Source organism: Asparagus officinalis, chromosome 2 (genome assembly GCF_001876935.1).
Source record: "Asparagus officinalis chromosome 2, Aspof.V1, whole genome shotgun sequence".
Lineage (NCBI taxonomy): Eukaryota > Viridiplantae > Streptophyta > Magnoliopsida > Asparagales > Asparagaceae > Asparagus > Asparagus officinalis.
The window spans coordinates 1796219-1816130 of record NC_033795.1 but is presented as its reverse complement, the minus strand read 5'-3'; the positions used below and the strand labels follow the sequence as shown (position 1 = coordinate 1816130).

The 19912-nt window shown below is 40.0% G+C and overlaps 2 protein-coding genes across 2 annotated transcripts in view; both read right to left on the bottom strand.

The window, feature by feature from the left end:
* On the bottom strand, positions 4075-15137 carry LOC109829863. Its single transcript, XM_020396929.1, has 13 exons — positions 14939-15137; positions 13938-14398; positions 13764-13827; positions 13294-13689; positions 7014-7138; positions 6642-6750; positions 6409-6554; positions 6257-6330; positions 6061-6178; positions 5816-5966; positions 5669-5726; positions 4640-5556; positions 4075-4568 (listed from the first exon to the last, which is right to left on the bottom strand). The coding sequence occupies exons 1-13, from the start codon at positions 14978-14980 to the stop codon at positions 4356-4358; spliced, it is 2874 nt and encodes a 957-aa protein (XP_020252518.1). The 5' UTR covers positions 14981-15137; the 3' UTR covers positions 4075-4355.
* Positions 16765-19912, bottom strand: part of LOC109829578 (telomere repeat-binding protein 5-like) — a 6162-nt gene continuing 3014 nt past the window's right edge. Inside the window, exons 6-10 of the mRNA XM_020396648.1 lie at positions 19719-19798; positions 18976-19220; positions 18309-18623; positions 17812-17875; positions 16765-17180 (exon numbers count right to left, since the gene is read on the bottom strand). Coding sequence (XP_020252237.1) covers positions 17007-17180; positions 17812-17875; positions 18309-18623; positions 18976-19220; positions 19719-19798 — 878 coding nt within the window. The 3' untranslated portion in view covers positions 16765-17006. The remainder of the gene's footprint in view (positions 17181-17811; positions 17876-18308; positions 18624-18975; positions 19221-19718; positions 19799-19912) is intronic.

Here is a 19912-nt window from a genome sequence, read left to right as displayed (position 1 = left end):
ACTGTTTGGAGAGACAGTCTTTTACTGTTTGGAGAGACAGTCTTTTACTGTTTGGAGAGACAGTCTTTTACTGTTTGGAGAGACAGTCTTTTACTGTTTGGAGAGACAGTCTTTTACTGTTTGGAGAGACAGTCTTTTACTGTTTGGAGAGACAGTCTTTTACTGTTTGGAGAGACAGTCTTTTACTGTTTGGAGAGACAGTCTTTTACTGTTTGGAGAGACAGTCTTTTACTGTTTGGAGAGACAGTCTTTTACTGTTTGGAGAGACAGTCTTTTACTGTTTGGAGAGACAGTCTTTTACTGTTTGGAGAGACAGTCTTTTACTGTTTGGAGAGACAGTCTTTTACTGTTTGGAGAGACAGTCTTTTACTGTTTGGAGAGACAGTCTTTTACTGTTTGGAGAGACAGTCTTTTACTGTTTGGAGAGACAGTCTTTTACTGTTTGGAGAGACAGTCTTTTACTGTTTGGAGAGACAGTCTTTTACTGTTTGGAGAGACAGTCTTTTACTGTTTGGAGAGACAGTCTTTTACTGTTTGGAGAGACAGTCTTTTACTGTTTGGAGAGACAGTCTTTTACTGTTTGGAGAGACAGTCTTTTACTGTTTGGAGAGACAGTCTTTTACTGTTTGGAGAGACAGTCTTTTACTGTTTGGAGAGACAGTCTTTTACTGTTTGGAGAGACAGTCTTTTACTGTTTGGAGAGACAGTCTTTTACTGTTTGGAGAGACAGTCTTTTACTGTTTGGAGAGACAGTCTTTTACTGTTTGGAGAGACAGTCTTTTACTGTTTGGAGAGACAGTCTTTTACTGTTTGGAGAGACAGTCTTTTACTGTTTGGAGAGACAGTCTTTTACTGTTTGGAGAGACAGTCTTTTACTGTTTGGAGAGACAGTCTTTTACTGTTTGGAGAGACAGTCTTTTACTGTTTGGAGAGACAGTCTTTTACTGTTTGGAGAGACAGTCTTTTACTGTTTGGAGAGACAGTCTTTTACTGTTTGGAGAGACAGTCTTTTACTGTTTGGAGAGACAGTCTTTTACTGTTTGGAGAGACAGTCTTTTACTGTTTGGAGAGACAGTCTTTTACTGTTTGGAGAGACAGTCTTTTACTGTTTGGAGAGACAGTCTTTTACTGTTTGGAGAGACAGTCTTTTACTGTTTGGAGAGACAGTCTTTTACTGTTTGGAGAGACAGTCTTTTACTGTTTGGAGAGACAGTCTTTTACTGTTTGGAGAGACAGTCTTTTACTGTTTGGAGAGACAGTCTTTTACTGTTTGGAGAGACAGTCTTTTACTGTTTGGAGAGACAGTCTTTTACTGTTTGGAGAGACAGTCTTTTACTGTTTGGAGAGACAGTCTTTTACTGTTTGGAGAGACAGTCTTTTACTGTTTGGAGAGACAGTCTTTTACTGTTTGGAGAGACAGTCTTTTACTGTTTGGAGAGACAGTCTTTTACTGTTTGGAGAGACAGTCTTTTACTGTTTGGAGAGACAGTCTTTTACTGTTTGGAGAGACAGTCTTTTACTGTTTGGAGAGACAGTCTTTTACTGTTTGGAGAGACAGTCTTTTACTGTTTGGAGAGACAGTCTTTTACTGTTTGGAGAGACAGTCTTTTACTGTTTGGAGAGACAGTCTTTTACTGTTTGGAGAGACAGTCTTTTACTGTTTGGAGAGACAGTCTTTTACTGTTTGGAGAGACAGTCTTTTACTGTTTGGAGAGACAGTCTTTTACTGTTTGGAGAGACAGTCTTTTACTGTTTGGAGAGACAGTCTTTTACTGTTTGGAGAGACAGTCTTTTACTGTTTGGAGAGACAGTCTTTTACTGTTTGGAGAGACAGTCTTTTACTGTTTGGAGAGACAGTCTTTTACTGTTTGGAGAGACAGTCTTTTACTGTTTGGAGAGACAGTCTTTTACTGTTTGGAGAGACAGTCTTTTACTGTTTGGAGAGACAGTCTTTTACTGTTTGGAGAGACAGTCTTTTACTGTTTGGAGAGACAGTCTTTTACTGTTTGGAGAGACAGTCTTTTACTGTTTGGAGAGACAGTCTTTTACTGTTTGGAGAGACAGTCTTTTACTGTTTGGAGAGACAGTCTTTTACTGTTTGGAGAGACAGTCTTTTACTGTTTGGAGAGACAGTCTTTTACTGTTTGGAGAGACAGTCTTTTACTGTTTGGAGAGACAGTCTTTTACTGTTTGGAGAGACAGTCTTTTACTGTTTGGAGAGACAGTCTTTTACTGTTTGGAGAGACAGTCTTTTACTGTTTGGAGAGACAGTCTTTTACTGTTTGGAGAGACAGTCTTTTACTGTTTGGAGAGACAGTCTTTTACTGTTTGGAGAGACAGTCTTTTACTGTTTGGAGAGACAGTCTTTTACTGTTTGGAGAGACAGTCTTTTACTGTTTGGAGAGACAGTCTTTTACTGTTTGGAGAGACAGTCTTTTACTGTTTGGAGAGACAGTCTTTTACTGTTTGGAGAGACAGTCTTTTACTGTTTGGAGAGACAGTCTTTTACTGTTTGGAGAGACAGTCTTTTACTGTTTGGAGAGACAGTCTTTTACTGTTTCGCGAGACAGTCTTTTACTGTTTCGCGAGACAGTCTTTTACTGTTTGGCGAGACAGTGTTTTATTGTTTCGCGAGACAGGAGTTCAGAAACCGCCTAAACAAGTGGCCATTAACTGTTAAAGATCGTGGGAGACAGTTACAAACTGAAGAAAAGGCCCACTAACCTCATAAAAAGATGGTATTTAAGGATTTGGACAGCGGTGACAAAAGGGGGCTGATCATTGTGAGTACTTCAGAGCAATCCAGAGCAATCCAGAGCAGAGAGAGAGCAGAGGTGCTGATCTTACGGCCAATCCTTGAAATTGAGCTTTGACTTGATTTCAAGAAGAACGACTATCTTACATCGATAAGATATCGTTTCAATTTCTCACTTCGATAAACGAAGTCAGAATCATAAACCCCTCACGGTTCAATCAGAATCTGTGACTTGGTGGTCCACGAGTCAAAGCGCTCCCGGCACAGGCAAAGATCCCACGAAAGCAGTGATCCAAACAACGATCCTGCGTTTATTTTCTCAAGAGTTGTAATTTTCTTTTTGTTGTGTAAAAGAGTCTTATAAAAAGGCTGTTTTCTTTGAATTTATTGTAATCGACCGAAGATATAATGAATTCGACAACAAATTCGACTTTTGGCGAAAACAGAAACAAGTAACTATAATCAAAGAAACGGATGTAACGAGAATGCATCTGCTATACTGATGGATAGTACAAAAATGTTTATGGTTACATCCATTGTTCAAATACATCATTTTCATGGTTTATGCAGAAAATTGACTATCTACAGTTATGAGAAAACAATAAAAAGAAACATCTAACAACTATTACTTGACAAAAAAAGGGAAGAAAATTTACCCTTCTCAACCTCTTTCACTTTCATAGCTGCCTTAATTGGAGCAAACTCCACATCAGTACAGTGATACAGTGATTTGCAATTCATTGAAAGAGCTGCAATGGTTTAAATATATAGCAGTCTAAGGAGAAATATGTGGAATACGGGAGCCAATACATAGGACATTATGGAAGTTTTCAGCATACCTGATTGCCGTATTTTAAATTTGGATGATAGGAGAGATGGTCCCTTACCAATCACCACTAAAGGCAAGAATTGGGCAGACTTGAAGCGGCTGGCATAAAGACTTGATGAAGAAGCATAGGTAAGTATCTCAAGTAAAAATATGCACCATCTTGCCTATTCTCCAGCAATTAAGCACAAAGTGTACAGTAACATAATATCAGTTTATTCCAGAATCCAGGAATCATCAACTTACATAAAGCATTTTGAGTACAAATTTTATACTACTATTCTGAATACATATTTCTCAAATTCTTATGACTAATGCATATGATATAACTCCCACGGTTCTACAGAAGCAGTTGTGACTAGGATGATTAAGATTCCATGCAGATTGGTAAATGTACTTCACATGCCTAACATTTCAGAAAGCATATATGTGGATATTAACTTTGAAAGCCTACAAATAAACCAAAGGAAATTTGCTTAAAATATAGGACTATATTACAATCTCATTCTGAGGAACACACACTAGAATGTTCTTTGTACAAGGAAGAATCGTCTGCATACTTCAGTTTATTCATAATCCTGTAGAACTTACATTATCCTAGGTATAGCCATATAAACCTACTAGAAATTCCCAGACATCAAAGGACAAAATTTATCTGGGATGTTGGGCAGGCATAACAAAATTGGAGGAGTTAGAACTTCTCCTCCATGACCTACCACAACCTAAAACATCCGTTCTAAAGACTGGGCAAAAAGTAAAGTGATACAAACACATCTACTGTAAAAACTCTGTAGAAGTTGGCGGAAGACAGCGAGTATCTGGAAGCTTATCCTCCAGGAACATGAACCCCTGCACCTTGGCATTGCAAATAATGCATGTCCTTTGGATACTGTTCTTAAAGCAACTGAGGCAGAGTTTGTGATGACAGGGAATTATTGCCAATGAACCAGGTTGGACAAAGCAAACAGTACAGCGACCATGTACAAGCTGCACAACGATCGTAGCCTATGAATAAGCAGATTAACTAAACTAACGATAACATAAGAAATGGATCTCACCGCATAGTGGTCCCACTGTCTTCTGAACAAAGAGAAAGAAGGTGGTTGGTTTTCTTCTAGGGCTCCTCTGCTGCCCTCTGCAGGCGATTGACTCAATCCTTCTATACCTCCTTGCTTCTTACACGATATCTGATGCCCCACCTCAGTCAAGCTAGTATTTGTAAGCCTCGATTGTAGAGATTCAACAACCTCTCCCCAAGGATTAGAGCGCTGAATTCCCTCTTCACGGGGTAGATAACCAATATTAACCTTCTCCTTGGCTTTGCTCTCATTACTGGAAGGTCCTTCCTCACTGACTTCATTAGCTGACAGTGACTTAGAGATCTCAATAGCTTTCAAGGATGGATGATCTCCCAGGCTCCGAATCAGTTCATGGTGTCTTCCAGAGGTCTGAGGATAAAGGACTATGTGGCTACCAATGCCATTTCCAGCAGGATGCAGCCGCATCTTGCAAAGGTCAGGGAATGCACGCATGAAATCACTAAGTTTGAGGAAGCCAAGAGACGTGTGGTCCAACTCCATGCCACATGTTGCCCTGAAGTCTGCTTTAAGAGAGGAAAGAGGATATCCCTCCGCATTTTCGACGCGCTTAAATGCCCTCTTCAGGAATATTGGTAGCCACTTTCTAAATTTCACTAGCCATAGAGGAAAGTGCTCTGACAGTGATCCAAGAGGTTGTCCATCTGGATCCTTTTGGTAAGACTCCGAAAAAAAATTCATTACTGCACATTTGATTTCAGCCTTCTTGCCAAAGATCGTCACAAATCGGGCTTTTACAGCATTTTCGACAGTCTCCTCCCTCTTGAAAGTGACAAAGCCAAACCCTTTGGACTGTGATTGGCTGCCTGCTTTAGTGGTGATCACTATGGCTTTTTCCACTGGTCCAAACTCGGCCTGGAAGAACTCCTTAAGATAGTCTAAATGAGAAAATCAAAAGAAAATTTCAAGTGAGAATGAGGTAAGAAACCCTCTATATAGGGTGAAATAGAGCAGAGACAAACAAGCATTGTAATTTTAATACGAAAAGACCTGAGTCAACAGAGAGTGGGAGACCCCCAACAAAAACCTTTCGATCCATGACTGTTTTCTGTACCGAATGAAAGAAAATTTTAGGCACAACGAAGGAAACTTCAAAAAAAAAAGTTAAGACTGGCGGTGTGGAAAGGAATTGCTTACCTTGGTTATGGTTCTGTAAGGAGACACAGCCATCAGTTCAAGTGGGCCCTGTCTCAGCTCACTCTCTCCATGGGTGAAGTTGCAATTGGCACCTTTCACACAACCGCTGAGAGAGTCATAATAACGACAAACCTCCGTCTTCTTGTTAGGACTGCATCAGTTGAGGTTGCAGAAAAAAAATTCTCAGATTGTTGCGAACAGGGAACAATCCGTCTAAAATAAAAATTACTGTGAGTTGGACTTACCACTCTTTGTTTTGGGGATTCCTTGCAAACATGGGTTCATGTAACTCCGCTAACTCGTTGTCAGCAGAACAAACTGTGCCATGACTATAATCTTCTTGAGGAGTCCTGTTATGAAATACTGCAGATACAATAAAGAGTCAAAAAAATGCACAATAGCAAGTTAAAGTTATGTACATGCACATAGGGAATTCCATACAAAATTCTTGATTTGCAGGATTGAGAATGAAGCGGATGTCTTGTGAACTTGTCAAATCTATCGGCCTTTGTCTCCTGAGAAAGAAAACATAATGGATGATGGAAAGATAATGTGCAAGGATAAAGAAAAACAATAACGACCAAAAAAGGTACCGGAGATTAATAACTTGGCAATCAGCTCCAGACTGCAATAGCAGCTTTGTGCAATCCAGATGTCCATTTCTCACAGCAAAAAACAGGGGAGTTTCTTGTGTTACGGATGCAATATCAACACATTCTGGAGCGTGAAGCAACAATATCTGAAACCACATGTAGACACATTTCATGTAAAGTGACCAAGGAGAGAGAAGGAAATATAAGACAGTTGGAGGCTTGGGATTATGCACCTGAAGAGCCTGGTAATTACCCTTCTCTGCCGCGACATGAACTGGTGTTAATCCTAACAGATTCCTCTGAGATACTTTGGCACCATGTTGGAGCAAGAGCCACAAAAGCCTACAAAATAAACACTTGACCAGTCAGATATTGTTGCAAACAAGAGCACACATAAGTTATGTTCTAGCAGCTTTAGCTTTTTTACATGAAGACGGGATCTCTATCTTATATGTTTAATCTTCTTTTTGTGCAATTTTTCTTGTTTTCCTTCGCTACAAATGTGTGTGTGTGTGCGCGCGCGCGCGTGCGTGCGTGTATTTCCTATCTTAGCAAAATTTTATTTATCAAAAAAGAAAGTTCTATAATAGCAGCTTCTCGTTTACCTTAGATTCTGAGAAAAATGACTTGCTTTAAGGCACAAGTGAAGCACTGTATTCCCATCTCCATCAGTTTCTCTGGTGTCAGCTCCTGCCTGAAGAAGCAACTTTGCCACAGGTTCATCTCCAATCTGTGATAAGAAAATACCAAAATAATAATAATAATAATAATACATTATTACTTTCATTCTAGGTGATGATAGATTTATGAACAAGATAGATGTTTTATCTTCAGCCAGGTCAGTAATGATCACTCAAATTTTCTATTGTAAGCCTGCATCTTAAATAATGCAGCAGTTCGTCTAATAATGTCTGGATGCAATGCCAAAACACACCCGAAGATTTTTTTATGTCCACGTAACACTTGCATTTCTACATATCCTAAACTCCCAGCTTAATGCAAATACTATTTACAACTGGTATTCAGTTAGGACAGAAGTTGCCCAATGAGAACAGAAATATACTTTATAACAAAATCAAAGGCCGAGTTTAGGGTAACATAATTTACACGAAAACTTAATGGTACTTCAGGCTTATTAGATGTGAACCTGAACTTAAAGATTTAAACATAATCACAAAATAAAAATTATCAATGTTAGGCGCAGAGTCACGCCCTCACGCCGCGGAAGCGATATCACCTGAGAGATAGCCCTGACTTTCGTTTTCACAAAAGCACACGTCAATCTCTATATTCTTGTTTCTCAAAGGAAACAGGAATAGAAAGTGAAATATCTCAACAAAGTGAGATATACACTCTCCTCTCAGCAGTTCTAGGACTGAATATCGAGGGAACCAACAAGCAATGGCCAATTCTTGTTCCAGCTCAACCTCTCATCAGTTCTAGGACCGACTTGTCGAGGGAACCTACAAGCAATACCAACTCTCAGTAAAAGACAAGACAACAGATTTACGTGGTTCGGCAAACTTGCCTACGTCCACGAGAGGGGGTTTTCACTATAAGGAGAATACCAAACTATTACAAGTTCTCTCTTAAACTCCACTCCTATTTATAGGAAACGAAGGGAGTGAGGGCTGAACAAGAGAGCATGGCCATCCCATGCTTGTACCCTCATAGCATGGCCAAGAGCAGCCAATCGGTTTCCCCCATGCTTGTTCACAACATGGGCAAGAGCATGGGGAAATCACTGAACCCATGTTCACAATTCTTCACATCGTACATCATTTGATAAACCTCAAATTTTGGACGAATACCAGGAGAACACCACAAACTTCACCAGAGAGATTCAGACCAAAAATCAGGCCAAACCAGGCCAAACCAGCTGCGCCACTATACCGCGGTTGCCTACATACCCTCCACCGGGATCAAGCTAATCGTAGTTCTGCTACTATACTCCAACATAATTTGGTCTCCACCACACCTCCATCACCGTCCCGTAGGGCCATGCCCTCTTGGGCAAATCAACAAATTTTTTATCTGCATCCTCCAATAGGAAAAATCATTCTTCCCATTGAATTTTTCAATCTAGTACTTTCCAACTTTAACTGTTTTACTTGTAGACGTTATTTTTCGCTAGTATTAATAAAATCGCTTCTCTCAGGAATTTTAACAAATACCTTGTGTTCACCACATAATAATCAACCATCACCTCAGAATAGTAGCTCAACCACCGTCAATCTGAATAAGGGCTCTGATACCAATTGTTAGGCGCAGAGTCATGCCCTCACATCGCGGAAGCAATATCACCTGAGAGATAGCCTTGGCTTTCGTTTTCACAAAAGCACAAGTCAACCTCTATATTCTTATTTCTTAAAAAAAGGAATAGAAAGTAAAATATCTTAACAAAGTGAGATATACACTCTTCCTCTCAACAGTTCTAGAACTGAATGTCGAAGGAACCAACAAGCAATGGCCAACTCTTGTTCCAGCTCAACCTCTCATCAGTTCTATGACTGACTTGTTGATGGAACTTACAAGCAATACCAACTTTCAGTAAAAGACAAGGTAACAGATTTACGTGATTCGGCAAACTTGTCTACGTTCACGGGAGGAGGTTTTAACTATAAGGAGAATACCAAACTATTACAAGTTCTCTCTTCCTCTCTCTTCTTTTTCCTCTTTACTCACTCAAGACCTCCCCCCCCCCCCACACTTCTCTCTTAAACTCTCCAAGAACGAAGGGAGTGAGGACTGAACAAGAGAGCATGGCCATCTCATGCTTGTACCCTCATAGCATGGCTAAGAGCAGCCAACCGGTTTCCCCCATGCTTGTTCACAACATGGGCAAGAGCATGGGGGAAATCACTGCACCCACGTTCACAATCAAAAACATGACAACACAGCTACATAGCTGTAACCGTGAATCTAGATGTCTATGTATATGATACAAGAAATAATAGATCTAACGTTGTCTGGGGGCTTTATAAATACCTATGTAGTGCCATTTCCCAGGTTTTTATTCTACAAAGGGCACAATATCCTTTGGATGCCATTCCAAGTAATAACAAATAACTAAGGTAAAGAAATAAGTTTTCTATATACCTGCACTACGAAGTATCATATAAAGTTTTAAACCTTTTTTAGATATGTCTGTTTGTAGGAAAAATTGTAAGAAAACTAAGATATAAATTTGTATTAATCTCCCTGACTTAGGAAAAAAATGAATACAATCACTCAAAGTAATCTCTCTCTAACCGACTTATAAAAAGAAATTATAATTTTCTTATCGGTTTTTCAATTTACAAAAGAGAGAAGAATGATTGAATGTTCATCATAGACTCAATTCCTTTAGCCAACTTTCGATAGTTGACAGGGGGTATGACCCCCTTCCGAATCCGAGTGTGTTGATAAATTCAATTAGACTCATTCAGGGGGTTTTTTAAACCAGGAGATGGGTCCATCTCTGACTCATCGGAACTAGAGCTTGATGATCTCCCAATACTGATCATATTGGATGTAACTCCAAAGTATTCGTCCTCTGAAGTTTTCTTATGAAAACGTCGTCGTTTGTTGGGCAAAGCGACGTTCGTTAATCAGTCAAACACCGACGGTTTAGCCATATGTAAGCAGCATTGGCATCCCGAGATAACCACGGAAATTAGTCGTTTACATTGGCATGAACGAGCGACTTGTTGTATCGGTCTTTCTCTCGATATGAACTCTCTCAAATCTGTTGCAGAGACTCGAGAAGAGTTACTCACTGAACGTGAGATCTGAATTAAAACCTCCTGTCTACGGTTAGACGGGACTAGCTCCTGGTAAACATGGATCTTAAATCCCTGTCGGTCCTTTTGAACACGACGGATCACATCGCGTTTAGTATTAGTAACACGTGAGTCGTGTTAACGCTGACACGCGAGGGTCGCGTTGAAGAATAAGAGCGTGAAGATCGCGTTGAGGAGTAAGAACGCGAAGATCGCGTTGAGGAAGAGAGGCGCAAGGGTCGCGCTCTGTCTCCTTGTAAACGCGAGAATCGTGTTTTAATTGAGCTGCGCGGAGCTGTCGCTCGCGTTTAACGCGGAGTTGACCTCCGGGTTCTAGTTGCAGAACACGGAGTTGAAACTCACGTTCAGACTGAGTAATGTTAGGGTCATGTTCTGCGGTTAAAACGCGAGGGTCGTGTGCTGTGATTAAAACGTGATGGTCGCGTTCGCAAGGGTCATTTCGACTGATTGATCGGCTATTTCAGAGTTGTGCATGTCAAATGGTTCTTCTCCTTCAACAAGCGGCATTCTTCCTTGCCCGAGTTAAGGCTTGTGCCACATCGCCATCTGTTTGCGCGGATCTCTTACGACTCAATATTCGTTGTTTAGGCACGGGTGTAGGGTCTCTAACTCGGTTAACGAGTTCAGTTGAAGCTAGGTCTTCTCCTTCCGAGAGAAGACTGTATGAAATACACGACCGAAAGGAAAGACACTCCTTTAGTGAGTCAACAGTAGGAGGAACCTTAGTCTCCTTAAAGACTTTGCGGATCTTGCACAGACTAAGGGATCCGGAAGAGAGAAACTCATCATACTTAGCCTGGTCAAACTCAACGGTCAGAGTTTCGACTGTAGTTGCCACGAGTTTAGTGTTGGATTGCGCCACCACTTCTTCATCGGTGAAAAAGGAAATCCCCAACGGAGTCATCTTTTGTTTGCGAAAAAAATTATAAGAAAACTGAGATAAATTAGTATTAATCTCCCTAACTGACTTAGAAAAAGAATGAATACAATCTCTCAAAGTAATCTCTCTAACCGACTTAGAAAGAAATTACAATTTTCTTATCGGTTTTTCGATTTACAAAAGAGAAAAGAATCAACAAAGATCATTCTTTTTATTTAATATTGGGTTCTTCGTGATGTCGATGGGAGTTTGATTCTTGTATCCCGTTGACGATCCGAACGATTTGCTTCGTAGAACTTCGTCTTTACTTCTTGACTTAATGTCTTAGAAGAACTTGCAAAGCAAGTTTAGAACTCTGAACGAGTTTAGAACTCTGCAAGAGAGTTGATTTTAGAAAAGAATTTTAATCCTTTTATCCGAAATAAGCTAACGACTTTTCTCTCTAATAGTCGATCTTAAAGATAGGTAACTCCAGATGATCTAAAAGTCAACCTTTCAAAACCCAACCCTTTTTAGCTGTAAAATCAGCTATTTATAGGGTTTAAGGGGTGTAACTGGATCCTTAATTTGCTCCATAATGAGGGCTTAATCGTTCCATTAAGTGAAGAACGGTTTTAGAACCGTTCAAATGATTTAAAACGGTCAAACACGAAGTCCGCGAGGATCGACCTTCGCGAGGGTCAACCTTCGCGTTTGGCTGATGAAACGCGAGGGTCGACCTCCGCGTTTAGTTATTGAAACGCGAGGGTCAACCTCCGCGTTTATTTGTTGAAACGCGAGGGTGGACCTTCGCGTTTGGCTGATGAAACGCGAGAATCGACCTCCGCGTTTAGCTGTTGAAACGCGAGGGTCAACCTCCGCGGTTAGTTGTTGAAACGAGAGGGTCGACCTCCGCATTTAGCTGTTGAAACACGAGGGTCACGTTTGGCTTCGGAGAAGCAATGATCGTTAATTTGTAATCTTTGTGTCACCTCTGCATCAAGTCTTCTCAGAATACAAAGGTCGTCATCTTGTAACCCTTGTACTCCGGCTTCTAAAGATGTGAGAGTCGTCAAATTATAACTCTCGTCTGTTATCGTGAAAATCATCAGATTGTAACTTTCATCGTCAGTATTTTACGAGGATCAGCTATCTGCAGTAATTTTTAAACAGCCTACCATGTGACGCATTGCGGAAGTTGTAACCTCGGAATCCACAAAGAACGATCTTTGAATCCATGAAGAACTTCGAATCCATGAAGAAAATATTAAAAAAAAAAAAATTTGATGAAAAGTTATGCCTCTAGGGCTTACAAGACTCTTCTTAAATAAAAAAAGAAACAAGACTCCTACAAGGACTCTAATTCCTATAAGGACTCAAAACTTTACCAAAAATAGTAAAAAAAATTCCTAAAATATTAAAACTCCTAAAAAGACTCCTTATGATTAGGAAAGTCCACCGGTCAGATCTGAGATCAAACCGGATTTGTTTCCTAAACAAAACAAACTCCTAAAATATTACTAAAAATAGTAAAAAACGGACAAAAAATACAAATATCTCTCAAACCGTAAGGAATTTGGCGAAACGGAAAACGCAAACCGAACCCGAAGGGGTGGGTTTGGATGGCTCCGTCTCGTCGAGATAGTCGATTTTCATATATAATTCGTTCAATTCCGACGTACGGTTTAAAAGTTACGGCCGTTTCTTCGAAACAAGTTATTTTCTTCGACCAGGCCCGCATTTGGGCTTGCGACTGTCCCACTTTGACATAAACGTGTCTGCTGTGTGTTCTACATCACCATGTCCATCCAAAAAAGGGCTTTTTTTGTCACATTGCCCTCAAGATTACAATTGTCGTTAAGTGGAAAAAGCTGCTTAGGCCTAGTTGGTGCCTATGACGCAGTACAAGAAATGAATAAATGTATGACTTGAGACTGTGTATCAGCAAGTATTTGACATGTCAAGCTCCACGAGCAAAAGCTAGATATAAAAGAGTTAGCATGGGTTTGCACATCAAACAGGACCGACAGAAGAATGAGCATATATATCTTAGAGATAAGAAAAATACTAGTATACGCTGCATACAATTCTATAGTAGAGTAATTAGCGTCACACCAAGAATGGAGAAAGAGCATCTACGGTCAGAAGCTATATGATTTCGGGTATAAAGCATGTAGGTAACTATAAATAGATGATTTAAATCAGGATAACACGGAAACTTTCCGGTGAAGAAGAAGAACTTACTCGCAAAGCCTGAATAAGAGGTGATAAGTCTTTCCTCTTCTTGCAATTATCCACAGCTCCACGGAAGGTCTGGATCAACTCAATCTCACCAAGGAGAAGCCGTCTCTTCTTTTGGTAGGTGGGAACCAGGTCCTGATCATATTTAGCCTGGTTGCTCTGAACCCTCTTCTCCATTTCAAACAGAGACATTGCCTCGCTCAAAATTGACTCGTAGATCGTCCTGCTCTTTTTACCATTCAAACTGCAATGTTCAATATGCACCGATGCTGTGATCTTATCAGCAACTACCAGAAGCAATGCTGCCAGCTCAACGATATTCCCCTTCATGGCTCTCCTGTACGCAACCGCTGACACATCCTTAGTTGCCACGGCCAGCAACCGCATGGCACTTAAATCCTGCAACAGAAATGGATTAGAGCAGTAAAATCACCTAAAGTTACTTTGTAGGGTTCTATCTAGGCAAGACAAACCCTTTCTCTCAGAAGAATCAGCAGCTCTTCGACTGAGTCTTTAGGATGCCAATCGACTTGCATCCTAAAGGTATGCACAACGGAGATGGAAAGAAATAGAATCAGAAAAAAAAACCTGGAATCAATCTGATGTAGTAGAAAGAAGAGGAGAACGAAGATGAGATAGTGATTTACCTTTTACTGGATAAGGCGATCTCAAGTGCAAGAAGTGAATCCCCATCCTTGGATTGGAGATCAGTGCGAGCGTTCTTTTTGAGGAGGAGGTCGATGCATTTCGTAGAATGCATTGCTGCAGCAGTTTGGAGCGGTGTCCGGCCTGATCCGTCCATTTCATTGATTTGAACCACTGCTCCGGTATCCCCTTCGACGAGGACTTTAGCGCACTCCACCGAGTCTAGCCTGCAAGCGAGTTGCAGAAGTCTCGAGGCCGTGCCAGGATCTATTGTTTCATGATCGTTCAAGGTGTCATCACTGCGATCTAATCCGCCCTCTGCTCTCTTGGTCTTCCGCTTTGTCAGTGATATGAGGCGAGAACTGTCGTCTTGCCAAATTGCATGAAGAAGGCCGCTTTCTTTGTCAGTGATCTCGGCCTCTTTCTTATCACTAGTATCATTGTCGTCGATGTAGTTAATAAGCTACAAGATTAGACAAAAAGACAACAGTGAAAAACAAAAGGCAGATAAAAAGAAGGAATGAATTAAACAGAAGATCGAAACGGTCTGCAGAAAACTCTCAATTTTGCAGAGAAACTCAAATAATAAAATAAATTCTCGAATAATTGCCTCATTTAACACAAAAAGTCGTCGAGATGCGGTTCTGAGCTACAAGATCGGACAAAGAAATCAGATAGATAGAGATTTACTTGACAAAATCCGACGAAATTACGCAAGATTAAACTAGAGATCTAAAGAATCCGCAGCCAAGAGATCTAAAGAATCCGCAGCCAAAAGATCCCACATTAACAATCTACCGCATAAGTTCAAAAAACTCAGCAAGATTTCACAAAAATCGTCCCATAAAGAACTTAAAAGTTCATAAAAACATCGAGAATTGAGAAGTTAACCAATAAATTGATAAAAGCAAACGATTTACAATCAACATTGAGTAATCGAGCTAATTAAGGCAAAATCACGACGAAATCTAAAGATTGAAGGAAAAATCACAGGATCCCTTACCGTTTCCATCATTGAAACCCTAGGAATGGACCGATCACTCATCAGCTGCGAACGCGAGAAGGACTGCTGCTAACTTAAGCATCCGATCAACAAATGATCGAAGTTGAGGACGGAAACTAGAAGCGGGAACTGAGAAACCCTAGAGATCTCTAATGGCGGACCTTAAAAAGGGGGGAAATCTGAAGAAGAGAGAGAGAATTTTGAGGGAGAATTCAGTCGGCGTTTTGTGCCCCCACGACCCCTTTTTATAGAGGCCGGAAGCTGAAGCATCAGGCGTACGCTAGCATTGGGTTTGTGCTTTCCCGCGCAAAAGGAACGTTCGTGTCGGGTGACGTCATGTGCTGACCAGATTGTTGACTATCCTACGTGGCAACTGAACGCGATGGGGTGATTTTTTGGACGTTGCCACGTAAGGCGGTAAAAAGCTGGTCTTTGAGCTGGAAAATTAACGGTTATAGTAACTTTTGAACGGAAAGGCTGATTTGGAAGAAGGTAGTGTTGCACAGAAGTGGCAATTTTTGTCGTCTTTTGACAGGGGAAAAAATGGGCTAAATGTCATCAAACCCCCCTTAACTTTGGACGATTTACAGAAACCCACTCAAAAAAAAATTAAAACATCAGAAAAAACCCCTTAATTTTAGGGGTTTTCTGATCAAATCTAAAAGTTAGGGGTTGGGAGCTTGGTGATAATCCCTATACCTAGGGGGTTTTCTGATATTTTCTAAGTTAAGGGGGGTTTTAAGATAATCATCCAAAGTAAGGAAGTTTTCTGATAATTACCCGAAAATAAAATATTTCAACAGTAGTTTCAAATAGATGATTATATTGGTTATGTATTGTTTGTTGGTATTCCCCAAATCTCATTAATGAATGAATGCAACTATTGATTAGAGAATATTGGAAACCTAGTCAACATAGGAGAACGTAATAGTGAAGGAGAAAGGCTATAAAAAATGAATGTTTAGTGTAGATAAAGTCATCCTCTTGATGAGAGGGAGAATCCTCTTAGAACTTTTGATAATTGATATTCTCAGTTCTTTGAGTGATGTAGTGTGATTGTTGGTCTCTTCGAGCCATTGAGTGATCGGTGTTCTCGGGTTTCTCCGTAAGAGATATGAGTTGTGCGAGGGCTTTCATGTTTGTTCGTGCAAAACTTACATAAGTCGTATTTGTCATACGATTGTATTGGTTTGAAAGATAGTGAAAGGCCGTGGATATACGCATGTTTGGCTAAACCTCGTAAAAACTCTTTGTATTGTTGGGTTACTTGCACTCTCTCCTATGTGTGTGCGGTTGCTTGTGTGTGCTCCAATAATCCTAAACACATTTTGTATAGATTTAATAATTTATTTTTAAAATGATTATCACGCAATTTTATAAAAAAAATACTGATTTATTACTTTGTACACTTATTTGAAAATTCGAGTCACAGCCTGCAATCAGGAGCTACACTTTCGTACATCAGAGCTAGAGGTATCATAATCACAACAAATATGACATTGGGCAGAAAATCCGGTGAAAATATACAGTAAAATGAATACGTAAGTCTATGCCCACATATCACAGAGCTTCAAGTGTCATAATCAAAACAAATATCAATTTGCACAGGAAATCCAGTGAAAAGAAAATCAATATGCCAGCGAACTAAAAGAGAGAAGAAGAAGAAGAAGAAGAAATACAATGTCCAGCAAAAGAATTCATCTGTAAGTTAGCATATCATGAGACCAGAAAACAACAATTGAGACTTTCTTGATACTTCAAGTTATTCTTTTCTAATTAAAAAAAAAAGATTTTTTTTCAATCAGGATAAGGATGCAACTCCGGCCTGTAGCAAAGCGCAAATTTATTTTCCCTTTACCGTTTCATCGAACAGTCATCATGTACAAGCGCCCACAAAAGCCCCTCAAAATTTCAATAAAAAATCACGAGGAGCCTTCCCTGGCTATAAGAATTCACAGCGTGTGTGAGAGAATACTACAAATACAAGCGCCGGGACTATCCATCAATTATTTCCTTTCAACATTATTTTTACAGGTGTTTTGCTCCTACCTGAAGAAAAAGGGTGAAATTAGATGAGCAGGCAGGCATCAGCAGGGCCCGACTTGCTCTGGAGCTTGGCCTGTTGCTGGGCCCAGTAGGCATGGGCCGAGAGGACCCGATCCAATAGTTGTTGAGGGACTGGCTCGCCCCTCCTCTGCTGAGGTGATATTCTTGCTGTGTGCACTAATGTCTTCCATTTGTCCTGCATCAAGAAAAGCGAATTAAAACAAGAGCAGTAGTCTTAAGCCATAGCAACTTCTTTGAAGAAATGAACCGAATGGTTCAGCACAGGATAAGGACACATACAGAGAGAGGCAATACTTGTTAGTTACTTGATTATACTCCTCAAGGCTCAAAGTTAAAATTGTTATATGTGGATAAAACTTATTGGACCTACAAAGATCGGCCTATAAGCCCAATAAGAGAGGTACCCCAACCTCCGAATACCAAAAAAACAGATTGCAAGGGGAACACTACTACTGTATATGTGGTTCACTAATAACAAGAAAAGCATGTACGGATGGGTGGACGGTAGTAATAAGCGCGCACGCACACTTATTACTACCTTCCACCCAGAAAATACAAGAATAAAAAGATCGCAACTCCAAGTGGGAAAGTATCCAAATAATGGTAGGCATGCAAAAATGATAGAATAGATTTAAGTGGAAACACAAGAAAAGATCAATGTCCAGGATTTACAGAAATAGCAATGTTTTATCTGTGGTGTAAGCGCAAATGATCGTGAGTATAAGATGTAAAACACAAATGTGCCAAAGTGTTGATGGGTATGTGTAACTGGCACACCCCAAATAAATGATGTGGAGACCTCATACCTTCAAATCTACGTAAGTTCGATGTTTGGCATTGTCAAAAGCTCGAATTTTGACGTCTCTCCACCTGCAGGAACAAAACCAGAACCATCATTAGGCTAAAATATAAGGCAAAACATTATGCCTTTGGATGAGGGAAAGGTGGGCACAACTCAGACATCCTTACTTATCAACCATAACATCAAACCATGAGCCTTCCATTCTTAGTGTGTTTGGTTAGTAATAGTTTGAATGACAAATGCATTCACGAGAACATATAATTTCAACTCCCAACTCATATTGTTGAAACACTCTTTAATTTGAATGCGACAATTCTCCTAGTTTTAAGTTATTTTGTTTTTACAACATCTCTTTTGAGTTGCAAAAACATTCAGCCAAATATGCAATGTTGAAATTTGGATGTAGTCAGAGCAAAATGAGAATCCAACTTCTCACATCCAAGTACACCCTTATTCGGCACCGAAATTTCAATAAATTGGCTAAAAACAGCAGGTACTAACCTTCCAGTACCAAGCTTTTCGACTGCCTGGACGAGCGCTTCCACTTCAGAGACAGAGAAGGGTCTCCTGATGCGACGTTGAACAATTTCAGAGCGTCTAGCTTTACAAGCTGGAACCATAGGCAGTGACTCGACACTCATTGACGGAATGGCAATAAGTGGACGAACATCTTCTGTTGTTTTATCCACTGATAATGTATCTGCGGGGGAATGGACTGAATCATGATCACTCTCCAGATAGTTCCCAATGAGGTTAAGTGGAGGTTCTGATTTGAGATTAGACCTCCCACCATCTGATGTTGGAACCAAATCTAACCTGAAGTAATTAAAAGAGGGAAACTTATTAGTTTATATTATTGGTGAAATTCGTTTGATCTAACCAAGGGAACAAGCTAGAGCAATTTATAACCATAAGGAATAGAAAACAAATAGCTCCAACACGTGAACAATTGGATGGAAAGTACCATAGTTACTTCTTGAAGATAACAACCAGACCAAATAACTCTTGTAGTAACGAGTAGACTTAAAGAACCTAAATGCATACTATCAAATTGCTGCAGCCTAAATTAAATATAGAAAAAAAATATAGCTGCAGAGTGACTGTTCAAGGAAATTACCAGGTTGACCAGAAAACAACAGCAGAATAAAAGGAAGGAAAAGAGCACTACTTAGTTTGTGGCTGAGCAGCATCACTGGGAAGAAGAAGACGGGGCTCTTCAGGACAAATGAGCAGTGGTGGGGCTTGGATGGAATTGGGCTCCAAAGTAAAGCCCAGATCATCCAGCTTATCTCCACGAGAAATTCCAGCTTGAACTAATGTTTTATTGTCATCTCTAACCTTCTTACCTTGGAGGAGGACATCTACATGTAGTCCACCCCCAAGTATTGCAGTTACAGCCTCCATAACAGTTCTCTGCAACACAAAACTCGAATGTGAAATCTTCAAGGTTTCTTGACACTAAAAATATTTACAGAGCACAACAAATTTACAGAGCTAACAAGAATGTCAGGGAAATAAACAAAAAACAATAAAAGCAGGGCAGTGTGATCCATTTTACTGCCAATTTTCTACTAGCTGCTAATCCAAGTATAGTAACAACAGATCTTAAGGCCAGAGATAATAATTGTTGAAAGGCATCCCTAATATTTTTCATAAGATTCTACATGGACATGGTAGATGGTACTATAAATTTTGCATACATCACCAACCACTTCCATTGCCCATAATTTAATTTAAGGATTTCATTCACACACTAAAAGAAGAGCACAGAAGATCTTTCCCCCAATGATTGACTCTTACAAGGAACCTATTCAACATATTTAAATAAAAAAACATTATATTTTGCTTTCTATCCTCAGCATAACAACATCGAGCTGACTAAAAAAAAGTTACAAGAGGTACATGATGTACCTTAAGTGATCCGACAGTTGAAGTTTCAGGAATCTCAATCAGAAGTTCTGGGACTTTAAAAGACTTGATTCTGAGTTTCACTGCACAGAATAGTCCAGCATATTAGAATCTTCTCATATCAAGGTAAAGGCAGAATGGAATTATGCCAAGGAAAAATTGAGTGAAATATGCTATAGGAAGTATTATATACCATG